At 47.8% G+C, this 12950-nt stretch overlaps 1 protein-coding gene across 1 annotated transcript in view; it reads left to right on the forward strand.

Moving 5' to 3' along the window:
- SZT2 (SZT2 subunit of KICSTOR complex) overlaps window positions 1-12950 on the forward strand; it is a 111537-nt gene that overhangs the window by 80766 nt on the left and 17821 nt on the right. Inside the window, 4 exon segments of the mRNA XM_061557827.1 lie at window positions 34-329; window positions 741-846; window positions 2323-2409; window positions 12846-12920. Coding sequence (XP_061413811.1) covers window positions 34-329; window positions 741-846; window positions 2323-2409; window positions 12846-12920 — 564 coding nt within the window.

Here is a 12950-nt window from a genome sequence, read left to right on the forward strand (position 1 = left end):
TTGTCTCCGTTGTCCTCCCTCTTACCCCTCCAGGCTGCTGCCAACAGTGTTCCTCCAATGGTACCGCATTGCTCCCCGCCCAGTGGCACCAGCGACATCGCTGCCCCCACCTCTACCACTGGCTCTACCCCTACTACTTATACTACTGCTGCCCACAGCCTTACCCCTGGCCCTGCTGCTCCTGCTGCTGCTGCTTCTGGTGGTGGTGGCGGTGGTGGGGAGGCCTGGCTGCTCGAGTTGTGCACGGCTTTCATTCAGCAGTACGTGCAGTACCTCCAGAGCCTCGGCTTCATCCTCGTGCAGCTGCGTCCCTCAACACCTGCACGCAGGTGAGAGGGGCAGTGGCGGAGCCAGTGGAAACCGTGGCAGCGGTAGTAAAAAAGCAGCTGTAAATTCAGTAACTTCATCACCAGCAGTTGTATCGGCCGCAAAAAGTGCTTGCAGCATCAGAAATGTCATAATCAGGAGTTGCAGTAGCGTTTGTAACACTATAGCAGTCTAATCAGCAATCGTAGTATTAGCAGCTGCAATAGTTGGAGCCCAGGGCATGGTGGCTCGCGTCATGCCTTGTGGAGGTGAGTGAGTGAATACTGTGGGCGTTACAAATAAAAATCATTATAGAAACTTAATTATCAACAGCAGCGCTTGAATTAATAGCAACAATCGCATCAATAGCTTCAGCATCTTAATGAAAGGACACCCAAACCCACGGCTTGAATCCAGGATTATTTTGTCTGCAGGTCATCGGTCTCCGCACGTCCACGCTCGTCTGCCTTCTCCGTGAACATCGGGACATCGGACGGGAAGCCCCGTTCGCAGAGACCCTGGCCTGAGAGCAGCACCAAGGTGAGAGTGGCACGGTGGGAACGGTGGCACCAAGGTAAGAGTGGCAGGGTGGGAACGGTGGCACGGTGGTTATCGCACTGCACTATGAACCCGGCCAGCTGGATTCCATTCCTGGCCACTGCTAATATCAGTTGAGAGTAATATGCAAAATGGTCAGGGCCTCCCCAATGTGACTCAGCCTTCAATAAGTGTCTGGTGCTGTGTATAAACAGCATTCAGGAGACAACGGCAGCCTACCACACCACCCACTCGTGCCATGCAGATCTTAATATGTGCTCACAAACATTTATTACAGCAGTCTTAAATGCTTTAGGGGGATTTTTGTATTTTTGCTAAAGCGTGTAAGTGTGTTTTCGTGCGTGTCAGATTAGGCGGGGTCTGATTTACAATTCCCAGGATCAGATCTGCATGTATGTTGGGTAATTTTGTGAGGGGTTGGGGTAACCTTGTAGGGATTACGAGGCCTCCAAGGTTGAAGAAGGAAGGGGGCTCATGAAAGGCACTGTTTGATGGAGACTGTCCTTCGGCAAAAATAGGCGACTGAGGAACAGCACTCGCAACAACCTGATCCCTACTTAATTTAATATTACAGCGAGGAGTGTGGGTGGTGTGTGTCTCAGTCACCTCAGGTGATCCATAACATCTGGGTTCCCCCCTCCCCCCGATATCCTACCAGAAAGCCTTCGCCACTTCCCGTGTCCTCAAAGTTCACTTAGTTGTGCCGAGGTGATGTCACTGCCACTTTGTGGTGTACAGCGTCTGTTGGAGTGTATGCGAGTGTGTGCCTGTGTGTGAGTGGGGAGTAGGAGGAGTGCAGTGCTTCATGCGCTGTGCTACGAACCCGACGACCCACGTTTGATTTCTGCTCGGCGGTAACGCCAGTGACGATTATCTGAAGCAGTCCTGGGCCTTCCCTAGTTCCACTCGGCCTCAAATGAGTACCTGGTGCAGTGTATAGGACATCGCCACTCGGGAGACAAAGGCATTCGGGCGTGGTGCTGACCACCCACCCCCTCGTGTGCTATGCTGGCCTTCATAAGTGCTTGCTACTAGCACTTGCCCCAACAGTCTGTTATGGCTATACAGAAGATCTTTGTCTTTTTTGTGTTTATTTGTATGCGTCTGCATGGAGAGCAGCGGCATTGCGGATAGCACATTGCACTCCAAACCTGCCCGACCTGGGTTTCATTCCCAACCGCAGCTAACATCAATGGTAATTGATATCTTAACTTGTCCTGGGCCTCTCCTAGGTTGACTTTGCTTTAAAAAAAAAAGTACCTGATGGGAGTGTGTAAGCATCAGCACTGGAGAAACAAAATCCACACAGACATGGTCCTGGCAACACCACTCATACATGGTGTTGGAATTGACAAGTACTCGCAACCAGCCCTTGACCCAACAGTCTTATGTTTAGGCTTTGTGAAGAAGGATTTGTCTTTCCTTATGTATATGTGTGTGCGCGCGAGTGTGTCTCAGGCTGCAGGTGGTGGCGTGTCGTCACTCATGTATCACCTCCAGCGAGCCCTGCCCGGTGGCCTCGTGCTGATGGAACTCGGGTTTCAGGTGATGAGATTTTATGCGAAGGCCACAAGCATAAACGCGCGCACACACAGTAGGGTAAAATACCATCACGAATCGATTTAAACAACAACATACTTGGGAGAAATGTCATTTGAAATACAAAATATAACACACTTGAAGAAATTGTATATCTGAATACAAAAACGAATGTTGAATATTTATCTTGTTATGTGGAAAATTTACCCTGAAATGAAATAACACTTTTTATTGACACACGCAAATTCTTTACTTACTCAATAACAAACATCAGACATCATCCCTGTGGCTGTAGGATATGAATGGATTCTTAAACGTAACAAGCCCACTCCCCCGCCCTCACACAGCACCATATACAATACAGCGCGTACACAATACAGTGCGTACACAATTACAGCACCATATACAACACAATACAGCACCATCCTAACGTCATGATGATGTCATCCTGCACTATTTAAGACCGGAAGCAGGTAGATTGCTTCACTATTCTGGCAAATCGCCTGATGATGCTGGATGTAATTTCCAGCGAAACGTCGTACTCAAATTGTAAGTGTTGTGGATCCACTCTTCAACACACTGGTGGGCTAAAGTAGTGAACTATTTGTCTTTTGTCAACGTGACACTTTTTTTACTGATTGGCCGTGTCGGGTGGTGGAGGGTTGCGACACATTTATAAATAACGAGATCTAAACCCAAAAACCTTTATGATGAATATTACTGGTTGCGAAAACCTACGTGTTTAACAGATCTAATCGTACATAAATAAATATACAGTGCAACCTTTGATTTGTATTGAAATAAAAGGCAATAGAAAAGGATAGAGAAATGTAGTGAGATGAGGGAAAAGGCGTAAGCAAGAGATGGGTAGTAAGTTGCGATAGAAGGTGCACATTAGGTTGCACTCATTCCACGCAAAGTGGTTGCCACATCGCCCACAATACGTTGTTGATCTCGTCAAGGAGCATAAACCATCCACGCGAACTTCAGTCATCCTCGCAGCGGCTTGTGGCTGGCCAGCGAACAAAGACGGGTCACGGCATCGCACGCTTTCAGATGCGCTTCTGTGGCCGTCTGGAACGCTCTTCCTTCTGATACGAGGAAGCCGCTTGAGCTATGCACTTTTAAATCTAGATTGCAAACTCATTTCTTGAGAACTGCTTTTTGTTTAGTTTGTTGTTATTCCCCCGCACCTCAGATTAGCACGGTTGGCTACGTACGGTGCAAAAGAAGTTCAACATGCATACGTACATAAGCTGTGGTTTTGAGTTGTTAATGTAAAAGATAACAATGTAAGTGAAATGATGGTGGATATGGTGAATGCAGCGTTGACTCCATTCAGATGCGTCAATGAGAAAGATGAGAGATTTGTACAAGATGTGCAATGATGGAAGAGTGCTGCAATCTGAATAAACTAAGTAGGGGATAGATGCCTTCACAAGCATAGATAACCACTGACATTTGTTACAACAGAATTAGAAAAACAATGCATTCGGCTGAGGTGGTAATGAGATTACAGGAGATGGGTTTACTATATTAATGAGAGATAGCAAGGAGAGGAGATATGTAAAGAAGGGCGATATACTGAAGTGGTATTGAATACACATTTATTCAGAATAGTTAGAAGAGACCAAATAGGATGGAGTTATAAGAGATGCCATTGACAGTTGTGCTTAGGAGAGCATTGAACTGTGCTGCAGAGACAGGTAAGAGTGAGATTGAAAGCCAACCTTGCCTCTCAATGACAATAAAACGACCCTATTTCTCATGATATTAATTGTATATATGTGAAGACAAAACATTCCCTGTATAGCCTATATAGACTGTAGGAACAAGTTTTAGTCTAGATTTGAAGTTTTGTATCGGTTCTGCCTGATGACGGTCTCGCTTGTGTTGCGATCGATTTATTTTATACCTTCATCACTTTACCGAAAGAACCAAAGAGTAAGAAACAAGTTTTGTTTGTGAAGTCCCATTTTAAACTGGCATGATGCACGATGGATGGTTAGCACCACCATGCCCAGCTGCCTTTCATCTCTCCAGGGCTTTGTTGCCCTTCTCTCGCACCTCCGATTAGGACGCTTGGCTACGTATGGTACGAAAGAAGTTATACATGTTAAGGCTGAGTCAACTTAAGGGTGGTCTAGGACTTGGATATAACTCACTGCTTATGTCAGCTATGACCAGGATTCGGAACTCTAGTAGCCAAGTTCGCAATGCATTTTGCTATTCATTAACGTGTGTAAATTAATACTGTATAACCTACCTCCTGTTGTGGGCAGTGCCGTGGAGGGAGGGCCAATTTAGATTGGCCATTCCCCTCATGGCGTTTGTAGCCACCACAGCGGCCAAATGGGGGCTCTGGATGGGTGCGAGGGGCTAGTAACCCCTCCACCTTCAATTAATTACCACTAAATCACGTATAAAATATCTCATTAATAAGCTTGTGCCGGAGGCCCCGGGGGGACGGGCATCTATGACGTCTTCTGACCAAACCCCATTTGGTGGAGTCAGGAGATTGAATCTTTACCCATGGGAATCCTCCAGAAATAACAAAAAACCACTACGTGTGGCCACGTGGAATGTTTGAACGCTCACTGGGGAGGAGAGGCTACCACTCCTCTGTCGGGACCTGGACCGGTACCGCCTGGATCTCTGTGGTATTCAGGAGGTCCAGTGGACCGGCTCTGGCTCCTGCCAACATGAGGGGTGTGGACAGTCTTCTCCTCGGGGGAGGAGACTGCCAAACAACAGGGAGTGGCCCTTCTGAACAAAACAATGAAGGGAGCGTGGCGGTGAGGTGTGGGAAGCTGTAAGCCCCAGGCGAGGAGTGGTGGTCGTGGTAACTTATGCCCCCACTGAAGATGAACATCTGTGGAGGGATGCAGGCAAGGCCGATGAGTCGGATGCCATCTATGACTTGTCACAGGTGCTAGCTAAAGTGGCCCCTTGGGACAGAGTCATCCTATTGGATGACTTCAATGCCCGAGTTGGTCATGATGCTGGCACCTGGTCTGGAGTGATTGGAAGGCATGGGCCAGATCAGCTCAATAATAACAATGGTAGGAGGCTGCTCGATTTTTGTGCAGCCCATGAGCTTGTAATTACCAACTCGTTCTGGCATCGGCGCATCCACACAACATCATGGAAGTATGCCGGGTCCAAGCAAGAACATCTGCTGGACTACGTAGTGATGGAACAGCGGATGCAGGCCCATGTCCTTGACACCAGCACCTACCGTGGAGCTGATCTGCCCACTGACCATCGACTTGTCATCTGTAAGATGCGCCTGCCATTCTTCCACTCCGGTGGTGGGTGTACACCCAGGACCCCATTCAAACCCAAGGTGGCCTGGTCTCAGCTAGCCGATGAAATTTGCAAGTGAGAATATAATCATCGCTTGCGGCTGGGTTTGGCAATGTCCCCCACTCCTCCACATGTCAAGGGGAAATGGGCGAGGTTTAGGACTGTGGCTCATGCAGCTGCAATGGCTCCTTTGGGTACACGGTCCAGACCTCCGCAGATACCCTGGCTGACAGAGGAGGTGTTCAGAGAATGAGGAGGCTTACCGCAGCCTTCGCTCGGAGGTTCGGAGAGCCGTGAGGCGCTGCAAGGATGGGTAATGGTCACGGGTTTCTGAGGAGATGGAGCCTGCCTCAATGGCCCGTGATCACAAATCGCTATTTAACTCCATCAAAAAAGTAACCTGCAGTGCCACACCTATTACCATCATTAGGGGAAAAACGGTGTTCCAATCTCCGACCCCCAGGAACAGGTTTGCATATTTGCTGAGCATTTCTGTGAGGTCCTGGGGGAGGGGAAAGCCCTCGGCAAGGAAAACATCGTGGGACAAAGTGGGAATGACCCTGCTGTGGCTGCAGTGTCTCAAATATTGGAAGAAGTCACTCCCTGTGAGTGGCTGGCTGGCTGAGGTTCCATCTGTTGAGGAAGTACCTAAAGCGATCCGGAGTCTGAGACCAGGAAAGGCACCGGGCAGAGATGATCTCCCAAGTGAAATGCTGAGGGAGGGTGGTGTTGTACACAGACTGCCCTACATGACATCATAACAACAGTCTGGACCACTGGATGGGTTCCGCAGGATTGGAAGGGGAACCGCATAGACTATAACAACTACAGGGGCATCTCACTCCTCGGTATGCCGAGAAATGTCCTGGCAAGGATTATTCAACTTCGCCTTGCCAGGCACGCTGAGGAGAGGCTTGCGGAGCCCCAGTGCGGTTTCAGGGAATGGCAGTCCTGCACAGATGCCATATTATCTGTCCGTCTGCTACAGCAGAGGTGTCGAATTACAATAGGACCTACAGCTCTGATTTATTGACCTGGTCAAGGTCCATGATACCATCAGTAGGGCTCTGGGTTATTCTTTGTGCTTTTGGAATCCCTGACCCTCTGCTCACGATCATTCAGGACCTTCATGATGGTGATCGGGCCCGGGTAAAACTTCGTGGCCAGGAGTCGGAGCCATTCCCTGTTCACCTTGGGGTGCGACAGGGATATTCTCTGGCTCCCACATTATTGAACATCTTTTTTGACCACGTAGTTCGTGAAGCCATCGATGGCTGTACCAGAGGAATTTCCATCTGGTACAGATACAATGGGAGGCTGATCGATGCCTGTGTGCAGTCAAGGGATGGCTCTCTATTGTTCAACCATGTTATGTATGCCGATGATTTGGTAATTGCTGCTCACTCAGAGGAGTTGGAGGCGCTGCTGCTGAACCTGGAGCTTTCCACGAAGAGGTGGGGCTTGACCATCAGCCCCACCAAAACTAAGCACCTGCCTGGGTATTTTGTTCCATCGGACACTCCACCCCCAAAACTCCCAATTGGTGATGGGGCAGTTGTGGAGAGAGTGGAGAGTTTCCCATATCTGGGCACTGTGCTCATGACCGGCTCCAGTTTGACAGTAGAGGTCTCGCTCTGAATTAGTCGAGCGGCATTATCTTTTCGTCGATTGCGTAATGCTTTGTGGAAGCTACCTGGTCTGTTGCTCCGTACAAAGCTTCAGGTCTTCTCGGCCATGGTCATTCTTTTCCTTTATGCTTGCAAAACGTGGACCCCCCTAATGGAACATCTTTGCCGGTTAGAAACATTCAGGCTGGCCTGCCTACGATCCATCCTGGGTGTAACCAGGCTGGATTGTGTGAAGAGCTCCTTGAAAGATCTGGACAAAGTCCCATCGGTGAGCTCCTCCGGCAGGCAAGGCTGCGTTGGCTGGGCCATGTAGCCCGCATGCCCAGCCTCCGCATGCCTAAAACAGCTTTTGTTCGGCCAGATAGAGGGGGCTCAACGGGCGCGGCACAGGCTAGAGAGGAGATGGAGTGATGTGGTACAGGAGGATCTGGAGCTGAGTGGACTTGGCGAGGACTGGTACCAGTGGTGTCAGGATCGGCCTCTGGAGGAGGCTCGTGAAGGACGCTACTGGGCAGTTGAAGGCAGTCGCTCTCCAACAACAAGGGAGGGCGGAGAAGCGACGCTCACAACAACGAGCAGAGCATCGGGTGGCTAAAGCACAGCAAGGTGGCACAATAGGGGGCACAGGTGTTCCATCAGCCAGTCCTCTCAGTCGATCCGTGGCACCTGGGTCTGCCCCGTGACCTCCTGCCAGCAGGCCTCAACGTGCACATAGCTTGGCACAATCGTCGTGGTGACGTCACCGCCACTTAGTGGCGAATGGCGGTTGTTGTATATAGCGGGGGTGAGCGGTAGTGCAGTGGTTAGCGCACTACGCTACAATTCTGGCGACCCGAGTTTGATTCCCGCTCACGACCAACACCAGCGACGATTATCTGAACCAGTCCTGGACCTCCCCGATGTTGACTCCGTTGAGTACCTGGTGCAATGTGTAAACATCGCCACTGGGGAGACTAAAGTGGCCGGGCGTGGTGCTGGCCACCCACCCCCTCATGTATGTCCGTCTCCAATTATCTCTTATGCTGTCATAGCTGTATCTGTTCATCTGACTCGGTCTCAACTATTTCTCACTCTTTCTCCTGGTCATTCCCTGTCTCTTTGTCATTGTGTCTCTGTCTGCCTGTGTTTGACAGGTCAGTAATGAGTGCTGGTGAGAGTTGTTCTGAGAGGCCGAATGATGGCTTAAGGGAGACTGCTTATGGACAATCAGACCGTGTTAGAGGGACTGGCTTTTTCGATGGCTTTGAAGAAAGCTTTAAGAGAGAGTGAGGCGCTGCCTGTGGAGTGTGAGAGGGATACAGATTTAGACCAGTTACTGAGAGATTAAGACCGTATCCTTGCATGTGTGTCTATATCCACGTTTGTGGCGATGTCTTGAGTGTTTGCATTGGTGTCTTTGTAAGTCTGTCTGTATTAGCGTGTATTCGTATGGGTTGGTTAACGTCTGTGTCTGTGCTTGCAGTCGGCTTTGCCTGTGCGTGCGTGCGTGTACACATGTGTACGTGTGTGTGCGAGTGTTTCTGTTTAGCGAGTGTTCACGCCCAGCATGATGAATGTCGCACTTCACTTCTAATAATGTCAAGTGTCACTTAGCCTCACTACTTTAATTAAAGTGGAGAGAGGGCAGGGCGCACACGCATGCACACGCATACACACTTGCACTGCATCCGACTATGTGCATATAAATACAGACGTATATAGCACGTATGGGCAGTCACGTGCACATTTTTATTTACATAACGATTGCATATTTATACTAAACCAACACGTACATGAAATATATACTATCACATGCATACATATATCCATGTACAGGAAAACCTCGCCAAACGGAATTATCGAACACGTGTTTCGACTTTGCAGAGTTTACCAAATGAGGTCTGTTTTCCGAAAAAAGGGGGTAATGTTTTGTCTATACGTGGATTGACGTCGCTAAGATTGTTGCTAAGATAGTTGTAAGATTGGCGTGCAATAGGCGGGAATGCTTCATCTGTTGGAAGGCACTATGGTGTGAATGAATTGACTGAGATTGATTTATTTCCCATGTCTGGCATTTTGTGTGCTAATGTAACACACTCGACACGCTCGCGCACCACGCGAATGTTAACACAGATTGTCGCATGCATATAGCTGTCCACTCGTTGAGGACGTCAGTCATACGAACGCCTAGGCATGCGAATCGTGAACGTTCAAGTGACAGTGTTAGGGGCGAGTGCTTGGTTGGCGATTCAATATCAGGGGCGAGCGCTGAAGTGAGTAATGGAGAAGGAGGCTTTGCGTGTAGAGGTGAATTTGAAGGAGTGTACACAATACATACGAAATGGAGTGTAGCTCAATAGTGGAAATCATGTAGAATTAGTTAAACAAATGGGGGGAGGGGAGGGGTGATCATTTTGGACCCAGGAACACAATATTTTTTCCCGTAAGGTCTGTTATTTGTCAAGAGCGGTTTTGCCCAACAGCATTTTCCAGGAACGTAATTCCTGCGTTTGACAATGTTTTCCTGTATATACATGCGATCGCGCACATATTAATATATACGTGTAAGGATACCGATATACGGGGAGCGATGATGCAGTAATGCACGTAACTGCCATTATGAACCCAGCAACCTAAGTTCGATTCCATGTTGTGGTGCGGAGTTACATTCTTAACCATTCCTGTGATGTTTCTCGCCACAGAGCACTTAGCTCTGTGGCTAAGTCTGGTCAAACAACCCCGTGAACAACAGCATGGGGAGCCATTCATCAGCGGATTGACAATGACTTTTTAAAAATCATAGTTGTACTAATATATATTTTCTTTGTCACTCACAGTACTCGCTCACAAGCTCACTTATTTACTCACAAAAATTACTCGTTCACACACCACTTATCCACTCACCGTCTCGCTCGCTCACTTAAAGCTCACCCGCACATTAACATACAAAGACTCATTCGCCCACCTTACTCCCTCACTCGCCACCATCCCACACGGCCAATCCTCACTCACAAACTTGCCCCTTCCGATTGACTCGCACATTTACCAAACTTGCTCACTCAACCCACTCGCACGCTCACCGATTCACTCATTCACTTACCCATCCATGCCCCTCCACCCTAACCCAACCCACGGCCATAAATAATAAACAGCCATCCCTCACTGTGAGCTCCGTACCTCCCAGCTTATTCATGATTAATTTACGCCTTCTCGCTGTGCGCGGGCTCTTTCGGCCAAACGAAATCTTGCACACAAATTGGGCTTCTTTATAAATCAAGATAAAGTCAAGGACTCTCCCTGTGAAAATGAGCACAGTGCTGATCTCGGTTTGGTGGCTCTGAGAAAAGTGCAAATTTAACGTTCTCCTGGCAGGAGCCAGTCTCTCCATAGGTCGACTGCGGTTGACTTCCCTTAAAGCGGTGTGACTAATTTTGTTGAGGCTGGGCGATATTTGCTGCTGGTGAAGATTGTTGCAGCTGCGACGATTGACGACCACAATGGTGGTGCTGATGATCGCCATGTTTCTGCTGCTGATATTGATGATGTGGAACAATTATTTTTTTCTTTTTGTTCCTAGGTAGTAAGTGTTATTTCCTCATTGCTTATGCCTCAAAAGTACAGGAAATAGCTATTATTGCCCACAAACTTTGCTTTTGTGACCAGGACAGTGATATTTTGAAATTTACCTATTTTCAATGAGAAAACGGGCGAATTTATGTGTTTTTGTTCACATAAAGTCAGAGAAAAAAACATGAATCAAAATTAATGTGTATTTATACTAAAGTAATACAAAAATTACTACAAAAGATTTAGACACCAAGGCGCACTATCACAGGCGGGACTGGCCACAGCGGACCGAGTTCTCTGTGGGGAGGAAAAACGTCAAGTGGGAGCCACTGGTGGACCCCCGGAAGGTGCTGATGCCACCACTGCACATCAAATTGGGCCTTATGAAACAATTTGTCAGAGCTGTAGATAAGGAGTCGGCAGCCTTCAAGTACCTTCAAGACTTCTTCCCTAAGCTGTCTGAGGCAAAGGTCAAAGCCGGTGTCTTCGTTGGACCACAGACAAAGAAGATCCTGGAGTGCAATTAATTCCCCAAGAAGCTCACTAGTAAGGAAAAAGCGGCTTGGAACAGCTTGGTCGCAGTGGTTTGTGGCTTCCTGGGCAATCGCAAGGTCAATCTATGTGGAGCTGGTTGAGACTGGTGAAGAACTACGGCACAATGGGCTGTAGGATGTCCCTCAAAGTCCATATCCTTAATGCTCATCTTGATAACTTCAAGGAGAACATGGGAGCGTACTCGGAGGAGCAAGGCGAGCGCTTCCACCAGGATATACTGGACTTTGAACGCCGCTGCCAAGGACAGTATAACGAGAACATGATGAGAGACAACATTTGGGGGCTGATTCGTGAAAGTGATTTACAGTATAATCGTAAATCTCGAAAAACTACTCGCTTCTAAACTTTTTGTAGTCATTTTCGTATTACTTTAGTATAAATACATGTTAATTTTGATTCATATGTTTTTTTCTGACTTTATGTGAAGAAAAGACACATTCGCCCGTTTTTTCAGTGAAATAGGTAAATTTCTAAATATCATTATCCTGGTCACAAAAGCAAGGTTTGTGGGGAATAATAGACATTTTCTATACTTTTTAGGCATAAACAATTACGAAATAGCACTACCTAGGAACAAAAATTGTGTTACATAGTGTAATCTTCGTAATGATTATGGCCTGAATTGACCCCTTCCCCCTCCTCCAATTGAAATTTTACCTGCAACCATCCGATTGTGAGTTGGCCACGAACCACAAGCTCAATAATGCAACGCCCGAGGAATCGTAACACCAGACTAAGGCACAAGCTCTTGAGAGTTCTTTTAGCTTAAACAAAAAGTAGGGTCCCCCTCTGGGTGTCGCTGCAGTAGGGGCACAGAATGTACAATCCTGGTTATCGGTTGAGTATTCCATGTATCGCAACATCAACATCATCCTAAGTAGCATCATCAGGATCTTCATCATCTCTTTGGGCATCAGTGAAATGAGTATCGCTTTGTGGCACGTCAACATTGACCGGAATTTGAAGTGACCGACCACTGACATGGTTACGTGGAATTCCCATCACTGGCTCACTGCCACCAATGGAGATGGGTGACCACCATTATTTGACTCATGGGAACGATGAGTCAACTCTTGTTGCAGATGGGTCCTGCATTGGAATGTTTGTTTAGTTTATTTTTATTGAGTCTTTCGCTTCATGTGAGGAAACTGGAATACGGAACCTGGAGAAAGCCCACACACCTAGGTCCACACAGGCGGATTCTTGAACCCACTTACTTTACTCATCTCACATCTACTTTGCACCCAAAAGCAGGTTTGAGAGTTTCATGAATCTCGTGATACCACCCACCCTCATTTTGAAAGTACTGGATTGCAGGCATGCACTGCCACACTTGGTTCAAAGATTGGACGAAGGCTAAGGTCTTTAATCTGTTGGGTTTTTTTTTTTGCTTTTTTCTCTCCACAGAGACATTTCTTCACGGTGAAGCAATTCGCTCTCGAATGTTCTCGATTCCCAGTCGGGCAGTCTCTCAACCCACAGGTGACAACGCAGTCGCACATCCAGATCACT

The sequence above is a fragment of the Lethenteron reissneri genome, chromosome 24 (genome assembly GCF_015708825.2).
Source record: "Lethenteron reissneri isolate LAM-NWPU_2019-01 chromosome 24, ASM1570882v1, whole genome shotgun sequence".
Classification (NCBI taxonomy): Eukaryota; Metazoa; Chordata; class Hyperoartia; order Petromyzontiformes; family Petromyzontidae; genus Lethenteron; species Lethenteron reissneri.